Source organism: Calliphora vicina, chromosome 2 (assembly GCF_958450345.1).
Source record: "Calliphora vicina chromosome 2, idCalVici1.1, whole genome shotgun sequence".
Taxonomy (NCBI): Eukaryota; Metazoa; Arthropoda; class Insecta; order Diptera; family Calliphoridae; genus Calliphora; species Calliphora vicina.
Window position 1 is genome coordinate 129,427,211 of NC_088781.1, and position 12,598 is coordinate 129,439,808.

The window sequence follows — 12,598 nt, forward strand, 5'->3', positions numbered from 1 at the left end:
TTGAATTTTAGCTCAATCTTTTGTTGCTTTTGTTGTAATCTTAATACACTTTAGTTTATGTTATTCTAGCTACCTTTCCATCTTCCTCCTCAACTTCTTCTGCCCCTATTGTTTTGCTTCTATTTTTTTTTTGGCAATAACAATGGGCTCTAAAGTAAATCAGTGTATGCTAGTGTTTTGGTACTGGGCTCTTTCACTTTGGTTAATCTTGAAAATAAACAGCTGCACCTTTATTTTGCTTAACAAAATTGCGCGCCTTTTTTACTCGCCTAAGAAAATATTGTAGAATATTCAATGTTGAATTGAAACATGAAAAAAAATTTAAAACAAATTTGAAAAACGCCAACGCTTGAGGGAAAAGTTTGAAGAATAATAAGATGAAGGCGTTTATTTTTTTAAAAAAATATAAATTTTTTTAAATAAATAGATAATTTGCAAGGTATAGGCATGAGAAAGGGTTTGAAAAATCTGCTGAAATCATCACACTTAAGAGATTGTTTGCTTCTAAACTAAAATAGTTGGCCTAGTCATACTTTCTCAGAATATAGAAAAGACTTCAGTTTAATTAATATTTTTCTTTAGAATCTCTAAAGAAATTGGGATTTCATAGATATTTTTCTAAACTTTATATCTTAAAAGTATGACCTTTGACCTTATTACCAATTTAAACGTAATAAATTCATCTTTAAATCTATATTAAAATTACAACTCTATTTTCAATTTATTAAAGTTTTAGGGACTCTTCAAGGAAGCTTTAATAAATAAAGTGTTATGTAAACACGACCTTTGACCTAATTGCATCAGACCAAAATATTGAGCGTATTTTTGTATACTTTTAGAGATTTGGAGATATATAAAGTCCTCTAAGCACGACCGTATTGCCCAAACTGTGGTTTTCTAAACATGACCTCTGACCTTATTGCCTCTTAAAAGCTGGTACATCGTCTTTAAATTCACACCAAAATATTAACTGCATTTTTAATAGTTTTAAAAATTTGGAGACTTGTAAAGACCTCTCTCTAATCATTTACAACTCATTTGCATTTCTGTAACTTTAGAACATTAGTTTGAATAGTTAAGAATTTTTAAGGTCAATTATTGAACTTAACAATGCCACACACATCTCTTTTCCATTCACGCTCCATTTTAAAACTCAACTCATTTGCATTTCTAAAACTAACCAAGATTAATTACTGCTCTCTTTGTGCATTAAGCAGATAATAAGACAACTGTCAGTTAACAGCATTTGTTAAAGTAAAGGATTAAATATTGATTAATGACTGCAAGATTAAGAAGAGCAGAAAATTTACTTAATTTGACAGCTGAAATGTCAAAAAGGCCATTATGGGTTACAAAAGTGTGAAAATTTGTTAAACGAAATGATAAATTAGTTAGGAATTAAAAGAAATGAAGAGTGAAGAATACAAAATGAATTGAAAACCTTAAAGAAAAGAGTTTAAAAAGAAATTATTGAAGTTAAAGTGATATTTGAATAAATAAAAAAAGGAAATTTTTATAAAAATGTTTAAAAAGGAATGATATTTAGCAAAAGCTAAATTTCAAGCAAGAGTTAAATAGAAGTTTAGCTAATCTGTAGCATAAAACTTACTCAGCTGAAATGTTAAATTGCAAAGTAACACGAAGATATTAAGAGAAGTTTAACTAATCTGTAGGTTATATGAAATGTAGCATTATCTGATTTTTTAGTCTATTATAAGGAAGAATTAAATATATTAAGTGTTGTTTTACAAAAATGTCGATATCTGAAAATTTCTAGCTTTCTGACTTTAAGCCATTAAATATCACATTTTGAAATAGCGAAATTTTATTGCTATATGAGGGCACAATAAAAGAGCACTTTTGTGAATTAAAAGAGTAAATCCTTGAATGGTTTTAAAAACAGTTTAAGAAGATGATTGCAAAGTTTTTAAACTGTGGTTAATATCCACCACACATTCGTTTCTTTTAAACTCTTAAAATTTCCTCCAGCTGTGACTTTTATTCCTAAAATTTTAACTCCTTTACATTTACGAATTCCTCTCACCTGCCCTAGAATAATGACTAAATCAAAAAACCTTAAAAATGTTACTGCCTACAAAGTATAACCAAAAATAAGAACATAAATTTTAATAACTGGCTTGTGGTCTTTGGCAAAACTAAATACAGTAGCCAAAAAAAACAGACACCTTCTTTAAGCCGCTCCTAATCTTTAAACTTAGTAATAAAATTTTATATATGACAAACAAATACTTAAGAGGAAATAAATGGTAAATGATACAACAGATTACCAGACAATTTTATGGCCATATAAATATTTTATGGCCTTGCTCTCACTCACTCGCTCTTTCTTTCAAATTCTGGCGGTAATTTTAGAATATTTTTAAGAAGTATGACAAACATATAAATGTCAGGGTAATAAAAACAATTTAATGAGCAAGGTGTTGAAGGCTTCACATTCACAATGATTTAAGGAAGTGTAATAAAAAATGTTTTTAACTGAAGGTTAGATTAAGGGTTTAGAGCCCAGTAAAAGAGAGTAGGTTAGTTTAATGAGCAAGATGTTGTTAGCATAAGCCTGTGGTAGATTATGTGATTAAGTTATGGTTAACCAAAGATTAATTTTATACGTTTCATGAAATACATATAAATAGGTTAGGTATTTTTGTTAAAAATGATAAGAGAGAGCGATAAACGATAATATAAAAAGGTCATATTTAAGTTTTGTAATAATTAACTTAATAAATAGTATCAGGTTTGTGAGAGAGAGAGCTATTAACTGGTTTAAGTTAAAATGCAATAATTTTTTAGGACTCCATTTACTATAAAAGTTTTGAGACTATTAGAAGCGAATGTATTAAATATTATGCTGTAGTTTTTGCAATTCTCATTAACTATAAACTTACATATGATTAAGGGGCAGTTAAAGCTTTAGGATTAAGTTTAACTATTGTAATTAGTGACAGCTTTGAAAGCTCAAATTAGCAATAAGTTATTATTGAAAACTTCAGTTAAACGAAATTACTTATTACTCAATTATTAAGGTAATCTTTGGTTAAACAGAAGATATAAATTTTGTATAAACGGAAGTCAAGAATATTAGTTTAACAGGAGTTTAATAAAACCCACCATAAAAAGAGCCATTTAAGATATTTTTTTTAGTAGTGAACATGTATTTAAATGGTAAAATTGCAGGTCCACTTCATATAAAGCGTTATAAACAAAACCACTGCCTAACACCCAGTAACCAGTTGAGTAACTAGTTTTATGCTTCCCCCTGGGACCAGATTTTTTTTTACTTTTTAATAAAGTGTATTTTTTTGACAAAAAAAATGCCTGTAACACATGTTTATAAATTTCTTGATTGTAAAATAATTTCGCTTGTTTTTTTTACACCGCTCGACATATGTTCCCGCTGCTCTTTTACTATATGAAAAATTTTAATAAATTTTTGCGTATTTTTTGCCTCACTAAAAACCATGACCGAAAAACTGTAATAACTATGAAAATTATTATTAAAAACAGTAGAAAATTGTGTTACATAGTTCATGGTAATCAAAAAAACAATTAACGCACTCTCATAATTTGAGCAGAAAAAATAGTTTCATGTTTAATATACATTTTTTTTTGAGGATTTTCAGTTCATGTTCTTTTGAAAGTAAAATGTTTATTAAATCGGTTTTTAATAGGGGTGAGTAAAAATGAGTTTTTGTTAGAGGATTTAACAAAACCAGGCAGATGCCAATTTTTTTTGGGTGAAAACAACAGAAATTTTTAAATAATTAAATAGCAGGGATTTAAGAGATAAACATAAAGAGGAGATTGGTAAAGATTATTTAACATAAAGTTAGTTAAGCCAAAAAATTTCTTATCTTTAAAAAATAATCTCTAAAAAAAAATCATTCAAATTTTAAGATACTAGTTTAAAAGTAAGATTTAGATGTTAAAATTAGTTGAAATTTTTAAACTATAAAAATTATATATTTCATTTTAATATTTTATTAAAAGTTTAAAAATTTGGTTTTAATTTTCCTCCAAAATGTTTATTTCTAATTATTTGTTAACATCTGCTATGTTTTAATATTATCATAATTTAATATTAACTTAAACTAGCTAGCGGCCTTAAAAAAACAGACAGGTGATTTTATTTCAAAAATCTAGCAAAATTATTTAACAATAAGACCACCCCAGCGTTGCACTTAATTTCCAACAACAACATATGCTAAGCACCGTTAACTTACACACACACTCTTACAGCCAAGGGTGGGAAGTAGCAATAATCAATAAATATTTCATAATTTATTACAGACCTTGCAGTGTATGTTTGTAGTAAAAAATGTAGGCAATCAAAAAGTAATTTATAAATTATATTTCCTTTAGGAATACAAATAAAAAATGTTATTGAATAGCTATTCAAAAGAAATATTTCTTATCAGAAATTGGTAAAGAAAAAAAGGCACAAGGGGTGTTTTTGAAAATTAAATGAAATTATTAAATACAAAAGAGTAATAAATAGATAAATGTTAAAAAGTAAATAGAAATATAACAGAGTTTAAATGGAGAAATTGGGTTAAGCTAAAAGAAAACAAACGGAAATGTAGATTTTTTGGAAAAGAAATTAGCAGGATATGGAAAACAAAGCTAAGGCAGGAAGTTGGGACAGAAAAAATTAATTTGAAAAAAAAAATGTTTGAATTTAAAACTGTTATGAGCCAAGATTCATATAATAAAGCAAAATAAAAGAATAACATTGAATTTTAAATGGTAATTTTTATAAAATGGTACTTTATTTAAAATGGTACTTTATTTAAAGTGGTACCTCATTTAAAATGGCACTTATTTAAAATGGTAATATATTTGAAATGGTACTTTATTTAAAATTACCTTAAAAGGTACCACCAATAAAAATAAAGTAGAAATACTTTTAGTTGTTTTTTCAGTTGTATTTGTCATTCGCCAATGTTATTTATTGATGCTTGTACTTAATCCCCTGGCGTATGTACCCCATTGAGTGATCAATTTCGTATAAGATAAGAACGAATGTTCTAAAGTTGCTGCTAAATCTTAAGGACTTATTGATCGACAAATATTGAATTATTTGAGTTAATAACAAATATTATATCTTGATATAGGTACTTTACTCCCTGGCTATAAACCGTTTCTTAAGATGATAGTAAATCTGAATTTGCTTAATAATAGCTATTACTAATTATCACTTAAATATTTTAAGTGAAAACAAACCTGTTTCCAAACAAATCTAACAACTTTTGAAAATAAACTTTAGAAAAAGGCGTTCAAGGAAACCCCTCTGGCAAAAGAAAAACCATAACAAATTACTATATAATAGAGTAGTAAAAATAAATAAAATTAGATCAGTTGTTTTTTGTTTCTTTTAAATTTTTTAACAAAAGAAACTTGTTTTTTTTTTTAAACAAAAACATAAAATAAACCTAATAAATGTGCTATCAATTTCATATAAGACCGCCACTTAAACATACTTGTATATAAATGTTTTCTAAAATAACAATAAAATACAAATTTACTCACTCCTTTCAAAAAAGATCTGCAAAATAAAAAGGATGGCCTAATGGTTTTACGCTTTAAAGAAAAGGGTTGAAATAAAAATGCCAAGAAAACTGACCATTTTGAAACAAAATTTTGTAAGAAGGAAGAAAGGACACGTGAAAATTACTGTATTAAGCGATGTTAAAACATCATAAAAAATGTGTTTGTGCTAAACAAATTCAAGGATATAAATCTCTATAAATCTTGAAGAGAAAAAAAGGGGTCATTTTTTGAAACAGAAAAGCTAAAGGAATGATATGGTCAATGTGTTATTCTTAGTGAGTTTTTGTTATTTATGTATTGCGTTTTAAAGAATAAGACATTCAACAAGTTTTACTGGTTATTTAGAAAACAAAATAAAACTAAATTTCAATTAAAATACTATAAAAAACTTTAAGGAACAAAGGAGAACTTTAAGGAATTTGTATATAAAAGAAAACAACAGCCTTAAGGTAGGCTCTACTTTTTATAGTAACAGTTCGCTAATACAGAGAAAAACAAGAGAGTCAAAGAGTGTAAGCTAATCAAATAACAGCAAATTAAAAACAGTGTATGCCACGCCCTTTTGTAAACAAAATTGTTTAAAAAACATTAGAGAATATAAAAATGGTGGTAAATCTTTATATTAAAGCTATATTGGAAATATAATTTCTTTTCATATTGTAAGATTTTCTTTTAAAATCAATCAAATTTCTTTAAATCCCACCAAATTAAGCCTTACAAATTACCAAAAGTTAAACACTACATTAATCTTATTGTTCATTTCTTTTTCCCTACAAAACACAAATAAAAGAAAACATTTCCCAAAACCATTAACAATTTATTTGAAACTAAACATTTCTATAATTTATGTAAAAATGTCTCAACAAATGAGGTGTAAACGTTCCATTTAAATACATAAAATTCAAACACCTTTTTTAAAAAAAAAAACTTTACTAAAGATTTTCTTAACATTTTAATCTATATTTGAAAATTTTCCTTCAATATAAAATACTGTGTGGTTGTTGCTCATTATTTTTTTTTAATTTGACACTGGGTGTTTTGTTTTTCTACATGCGGGAAAACCTCTTCATTACGTATGCAAACAAGGTTTTTCTTTTTTCCTTCCGCCAACTGCAATGTGTGCATTTTCTTATTCTTCAGGAAAAATTAATTAGTTGCATAAGAAGAAAAGGGTTATATTGTTTTCCTAAGACACAATACCTTTGTTGGTTAAACTTTGTCACATTCAATTTAATTTATTTACTTAAAGGAAAAAACCGATCTAATCGAAACTGGTTTATCGTTAGACAAACAAACCCCAAAAAAAAAATTAAAGCCTAACACATGTAATCATTAGTTGATATTTGAAAAGGGGTCAAGTATGTAGTTTGTTTTAGGTTGTCTTTGCGATAAAGTGCCAATAACTAAAAATAAGGTTCATTGAATTGTTAATGGGAATAAATCAAACAAAGATGTTACTTACCTGAATGTCTCTCTCTTACTGACACTTTTTTAAATAATTTCTAATTTTGAAATTTTTTTTCTATATATCATTTGAAGGTCATGTTTAGATGTATTTAAATTTATTTCTAAAATTATTTATATAGGCTTTTAAAGTTTTAAAGCTTAAACTCAAAGCTTTTGACTATGAGATTTCTGAATTTTAAAATCAAAAATTTACATTTAATTTGGAGAAGCTGAAAATGTTTATATTTTCAATAAAAGCTTTGGTCCAAAACTTTACTAAGCTTTTTTAACGATTTTATAAAAAAAATACCATTTATTAAACTCAACGCTTTTATTCAATTTTATTAGAACTAAATATAATTTGACTGAATTTTATTCAAGCTCAAAAGCTTTTGGCTAAAGCTTGGTAAAATTAAAAACTTTAATACCTTATTTTCAAAAAAATTATACAAAATTTAAATTAAAAGTCAAAAGCTTAGGTATAGAAAAATTTAGGACGAAAATTAATAGAATTATTAATAATTACCTTAAGAACTTAAAAGCTTTAAGCTAATACTCGATATTATCCTAAATTATTATGAAATTATATAATTTCAATAAAAACCTAGTATATTTATGTTGTAAACTTAGAGCTTTTATAAAAGTTCTAGAGAATTAGCTATATTTTTTGTGAAATCTAATAAAGCTCCAAAGTTTTTGGTTGGAGTTGACCAAATTTACACCTTTTATGGCGAAAGCTTTTGGCATATGCTTTTAAAAAATGTAATAAATTGTATTAAAGTTTAAAAAGTTTAGCTAAAGCTTTTTTAAACTTAAAGCTTTTAAACATTTTTGTATTTTTTACAATTTTACAGATTTTTTTTTTAACACAAAAGCTTTTGCTTAAAGTTTTCGTAAAACAAAAGCTTTCATGAATTTTTATATAAAAAATCGCATGTAATTTTAGTAAATCGCATTTAAACGCAAAAGCTTTATTTTAAAGCTTTCTGAAAATTAAAGCTTTTACGAATTTTAATATAAAACATTTCATATAATTTAAGTAAATAACATTTTAATGCTAAAGCTTTACGATAGAGCTTTCTTAAACATAAAGCTTTTATAAATTTTTATATAAAATTAAATATACTTTTAGTAACTATTATTAAACTGCAAAAGCTTTAGACTAAATTTTTTAAATTTAAAAGCTTTTATGATTTTTTATAAAAATATTTAAATATAATTTTAGTTAAAGTTATTAGAGTTCAAAGTTGTTGGAACTATAAGATTTTATAATTCCTTTGATAAAGATTGCGCTTAATTTATATATACTACAAAAACTTAAAAGCTTTAGATTTAAGCTTTCTTAAATTTAAAGTTTATAAATTTATACAAAAAATAAATATAATTTTTTTTTAAAGCTATTTAAATTTGAGAGATTTTTGAATTAGGCTTGCTTAAGCTTAAAGCTTTTATATATTTCATAGGTTTTGTATTTAAACCTTTTACCCCCATTTTCTCAAGCTCCGGTTATTTTTTATCGTGAAAAAAATGTTAATTGAAGGTTTATCGTTACAAAAAAAACAATAATCAGATATTGAGAAAACTTAAAACTTTTACACAAAACTTAAAAAATTTTCTTAAAATATAGTAGCTTTTAAAGCTAAAAAGCTTTATTTCGTCTTGTCTATTCAATTCTATAACCTTGCTTTAATTTCCATATAACATTTGATATTTCTTTTTGTATTGATTAGTTTTGTATATAACAAATAAATTACAGATTTTTATCACTTTAACTTAAATTTATATGACTATTTTACTAAATTTATTTAAATTGCAACAAATTTTAATGTTGTCTTTAGTCAAAACAACAACCCAGTAAACCTTATAAATCTAATTTAATTAGCATTTACCTTATTTGTGAACTTAAAAACATAAAGAATTTGTTAAATTTGTTAGTATTCTAAAAAGATTAAAATAAAAATAAAAGAATTAACAAACTAGTTTAACCCACATAAACTTAAAAGCAGCAAACAAAGTAATTAACAATTAAATTTGTTAAATAAGCAAAAAAAAAAAAAAACTATTATTCTTGAAGCTATAATAAATGATTTAACATAGAATGGCATTGAACTCAAATAATGAAGAGTATAAATGAAATTTAAAACTATTGAAATACTGGCTGTAATGGCTGATACCTTAAATGGGAAATTAAACTAGGCACGCTTATAAATTTAAACAGAATATACTTTTCAATGTGGGAGGTTTTTCAAAAAATGATTCATTCAAAAACAAATATTGAACAAAAAACATATGTTTTAAGTTTTTAACATATTGATACTTTTTCTTATATTTTTATTTTGCTTAAAATTATTTAGGTATTTTATTTTTTACTCACTCACATGTTGCTTCAAATTATTATTAACCAAGTGTTCAAGCATATTTTTCATATTGCAAAAAGCTAAAAATGATTAAATACTCATTAACCATTTTAAATTCCCCTTATATGTCTCTAAGTTTTGAGAAATAAATACAAAAGAGAGCACATTGTTGGGAATTAACATGACAATGTCTTCAAATGTCAATCAAAAATTCTGAAATTCATACTGACTGACCATTAACATTGTAAACTTGTCTCTTTCATGACTTGCATACATTTTATAATTGTTATATAAGAGTTTGGCATTTGGCAGAACAAAAACCAACCAGTTTTTCTTTCAAAATCAACCTTCTGCTGTCTTTTTTAAAAGATTGCTTGGTTGTTGGTTGGGTTATTTTACAGATAATAGTTGGCAATTTGCCTTTAAGGTATGGTTGGGTTTTGTTTTGTGTGTTTCTTTTTTGTCACAGCTAATTACGTATTCAATTCCTTTTTAAGGAAGTTAGTTTACAAATACAAAAAGGACTTCAATGTTTAAATGTCTGGCAACCAGTTTATTTGTATTTCTCTCTTTTTTTTTTTGTTTGTTTTGGTTTTGGAACATTTATACAGCTACTTTTTGACAATTGTCATGATGCAGCAACCTTCAATTCTATATTATTTTGGTTTTTTTGCTTGCTCAAGTGCTTTAACAAAATAAATCGAAAATCCATTGAAATCTTAAATAAATGTTGTTTTTGTGTTGCCTGGTTGCCTCCTTTTTTGGCTGAGGCGGCGGCTGTTATGCCAGTTTGCAAACAGACAAAAATCTTGATGGCCACCCAGTGCTTTTCATGTGTGTCTTTCAGACAAATGTTTTTGTTTTTATTTAATTTTTTTAGCAATTGTTGCAGTTGGGTTTTTTTCATTGTTAAAGCTTATATAACATGTGTAAGCTTTTTTTGTTGCAAACTGCTGGGCTGTGCTGTAATGTTATACTGGCAATATGTTTTTGACAGTTGACAGTTCATAGTAGCTGTCTTGTCAAATAAGCAGTGGAAGAAAAAGAGCAGAAATGAAAAAGTAAACATTGAAAGAAACAGCATGAGAAAAAAATTATGACAATTTTTAGCGTAAGATAATAATGAAGTTGATTTGTTTAAAATGAAAGAAATTAAAATAATTAGTTGAAACTTTTTTTGGAAAATTTGGAAAATTCAAATGAAATAGGCAATTTTGATTTACCACTAATAAAAAAACATAATTTAAGTTCATTGAAAACTTGTTTAAGTAAAAGCTTTTACAACTTTTTATACAAATTAAAAAAAAAGCTTTTCTTAACTTAAAGCTTTTATTTACCACTAATAAAAAAACATAATTTATGTTCATTGAAAGCTTTTTTATGTAAAAGCTTTTACAACTTTTTATAAACATTAAAAAAAACTTAAGAGTAAAGCTTTCTTTAACTTAAAGCTTTCAGGCATTTTTTATAAAAAATAAGTATTAATAGTAGTAAATACAATTAAAGCTCTAAAGTAACCTAAAGCTATTTAAAAACTCAAATTTTTTATAAATTTTTATTAAAACTTGCATCTATTTTTCATTAACACAATTAAAGCTTAAAAGTGTTAAGTAAAAGCTTTCTGAAACTTAAAGCTTTCACACATTTTCATTACAAATTACATGTAATTTTATTAAATTCAATTAAATATTAAAAGCTATAGATTAAATGTGACTTAAGCTTAAAGCTTTTATAAATTTGTATAAAAATTTAGCATAATCATAGCATATTGTATTAAACTTTTAAAGTTTCATTAAAACCTAAAGCTTTTTATAGATGTTTTATTGAAAATTAAATAAACTTTAATGAATATTATTAAAGGTCAAATAAATCAAAAGATTTATGCTTAATTTTACTTCAACTTAAAGCTTTTATATGTTAAAACTTTTAAATTTTCATAATAAAAAAATAATAAAAATGCTTTAAATATACTAATTTCCAAATATTTGTTTATTTATCTCTTCCAGATTCCTTTGTAAATAGTCAAGAATGGACGATATCACGCTCTGTGCCAGATTTACGTTTGGGCATTGTTGGCTCCTTGAACTCCGGCAAATCGGCATTGGTACATCGTTATCTGACGGGTTCCTATATGCAAGAAGAATCACCCGAAGGTGGTAGATTCAAAAAAGAAGTATTCATAGATGGCCAAAGTTATTTACTACTAATCAGAGATGAAGGAGGTGCTCCAGAAATGCAGGTTTGTAAACAAATTATAATTAAAATGTAATTTAATATTCATTTTGTAAATGAAAAACTAATTGCTTTTTTAACATTTATAAAATTAATGAAGCGTGAACGTATAGATTTGGTTACAATTTGTTTGTGAAAGAAACTTATTATTTAGTTTTGCGTCATTTCCTTTTTTAGTCATAGTTTTTACAAAATTTACGCGACCTTGATTTAATGTGATTGCATTTAATCTTTAGCTTTTTGAAATAAAACAAAAAACGAAAAAAAAAACTTTTAAACAAATTATATACATTATACTGTATTGTATGTTATTGTTATAATTATCTTAACATAATTTATTATTAACATATTTTGTTTTGGGTCTCTTTTTTTTCTTTTGTTAATATTTTATTATATGTAGACATATAAATTACTTTAAGGTTTTAGTTTTCTTTGTTTATAGTTATTTTTTGTTGTTTTCTTAATTGTTTTTTGTCAGGTTTTTTTCTTAACATTTTGCCTAAAAGCACGCTAGGTAACTTTATGCGCCATTTCTTAGCTTAGTGAAAGCACCTAAAAGTATACTGTTTAATTTATGGTAAACCATTAAAATAAACTGTTTTTCTTAAGCTTAAAGTGGTTTTGGGAGTCCCTCGAGTAACACTGACTCCCACCAAAAACACATTAGTTGAATGACCCTACACACTTAACACAGGTGAAGCTAGTAAACCCAAAAGTCATAAAATGCCTGGTTTACTCCTGGCTGAAACAAACGAAATTCATGTTAATGGTAACACATTAACATTTGTGTGTTTCATACTATTCACCATAAATTTAGCATACTTTAAGGCTTAAAATGGCTGTTTAATATTAAAGCATAGCATAGGGGTTTGAGTTTATATATAGAATATTGGTTTTCATGTGTGTTTAATAAATATTTAATATGCATTTTATCAATATGTTTATTGTGTTTAACAACCCCTATTAGTTTACTCCTTTCTCTAACCTAACTTTCCACC

General features: G+C 25.7%; 1 protein-coding gene across 2 annotated transcripts in view; it reads left to right on the top strand.

Moving 5' to 3' along the window:
• CenG1A (Centaurin-gamma-1A) overlaps positions 1-12,598 on the top strand; it is a 357,592-nt gene that overhangs the window by 326,967 nt on the left and 18,027 nt on the right. For both annotated transcript variants that reach the window (XM_065501544.1, XM_065501545.1), the window contains one exon: positions 11,375-11,607. In XM_065501544.1, the coding sequence (XP_065357616.1) occupies positions 11,375-11,607 (233 nt within the window). The remainder of the gene's footprint in view (positions 1-11,374; positions 11,608-12,598) is intronic.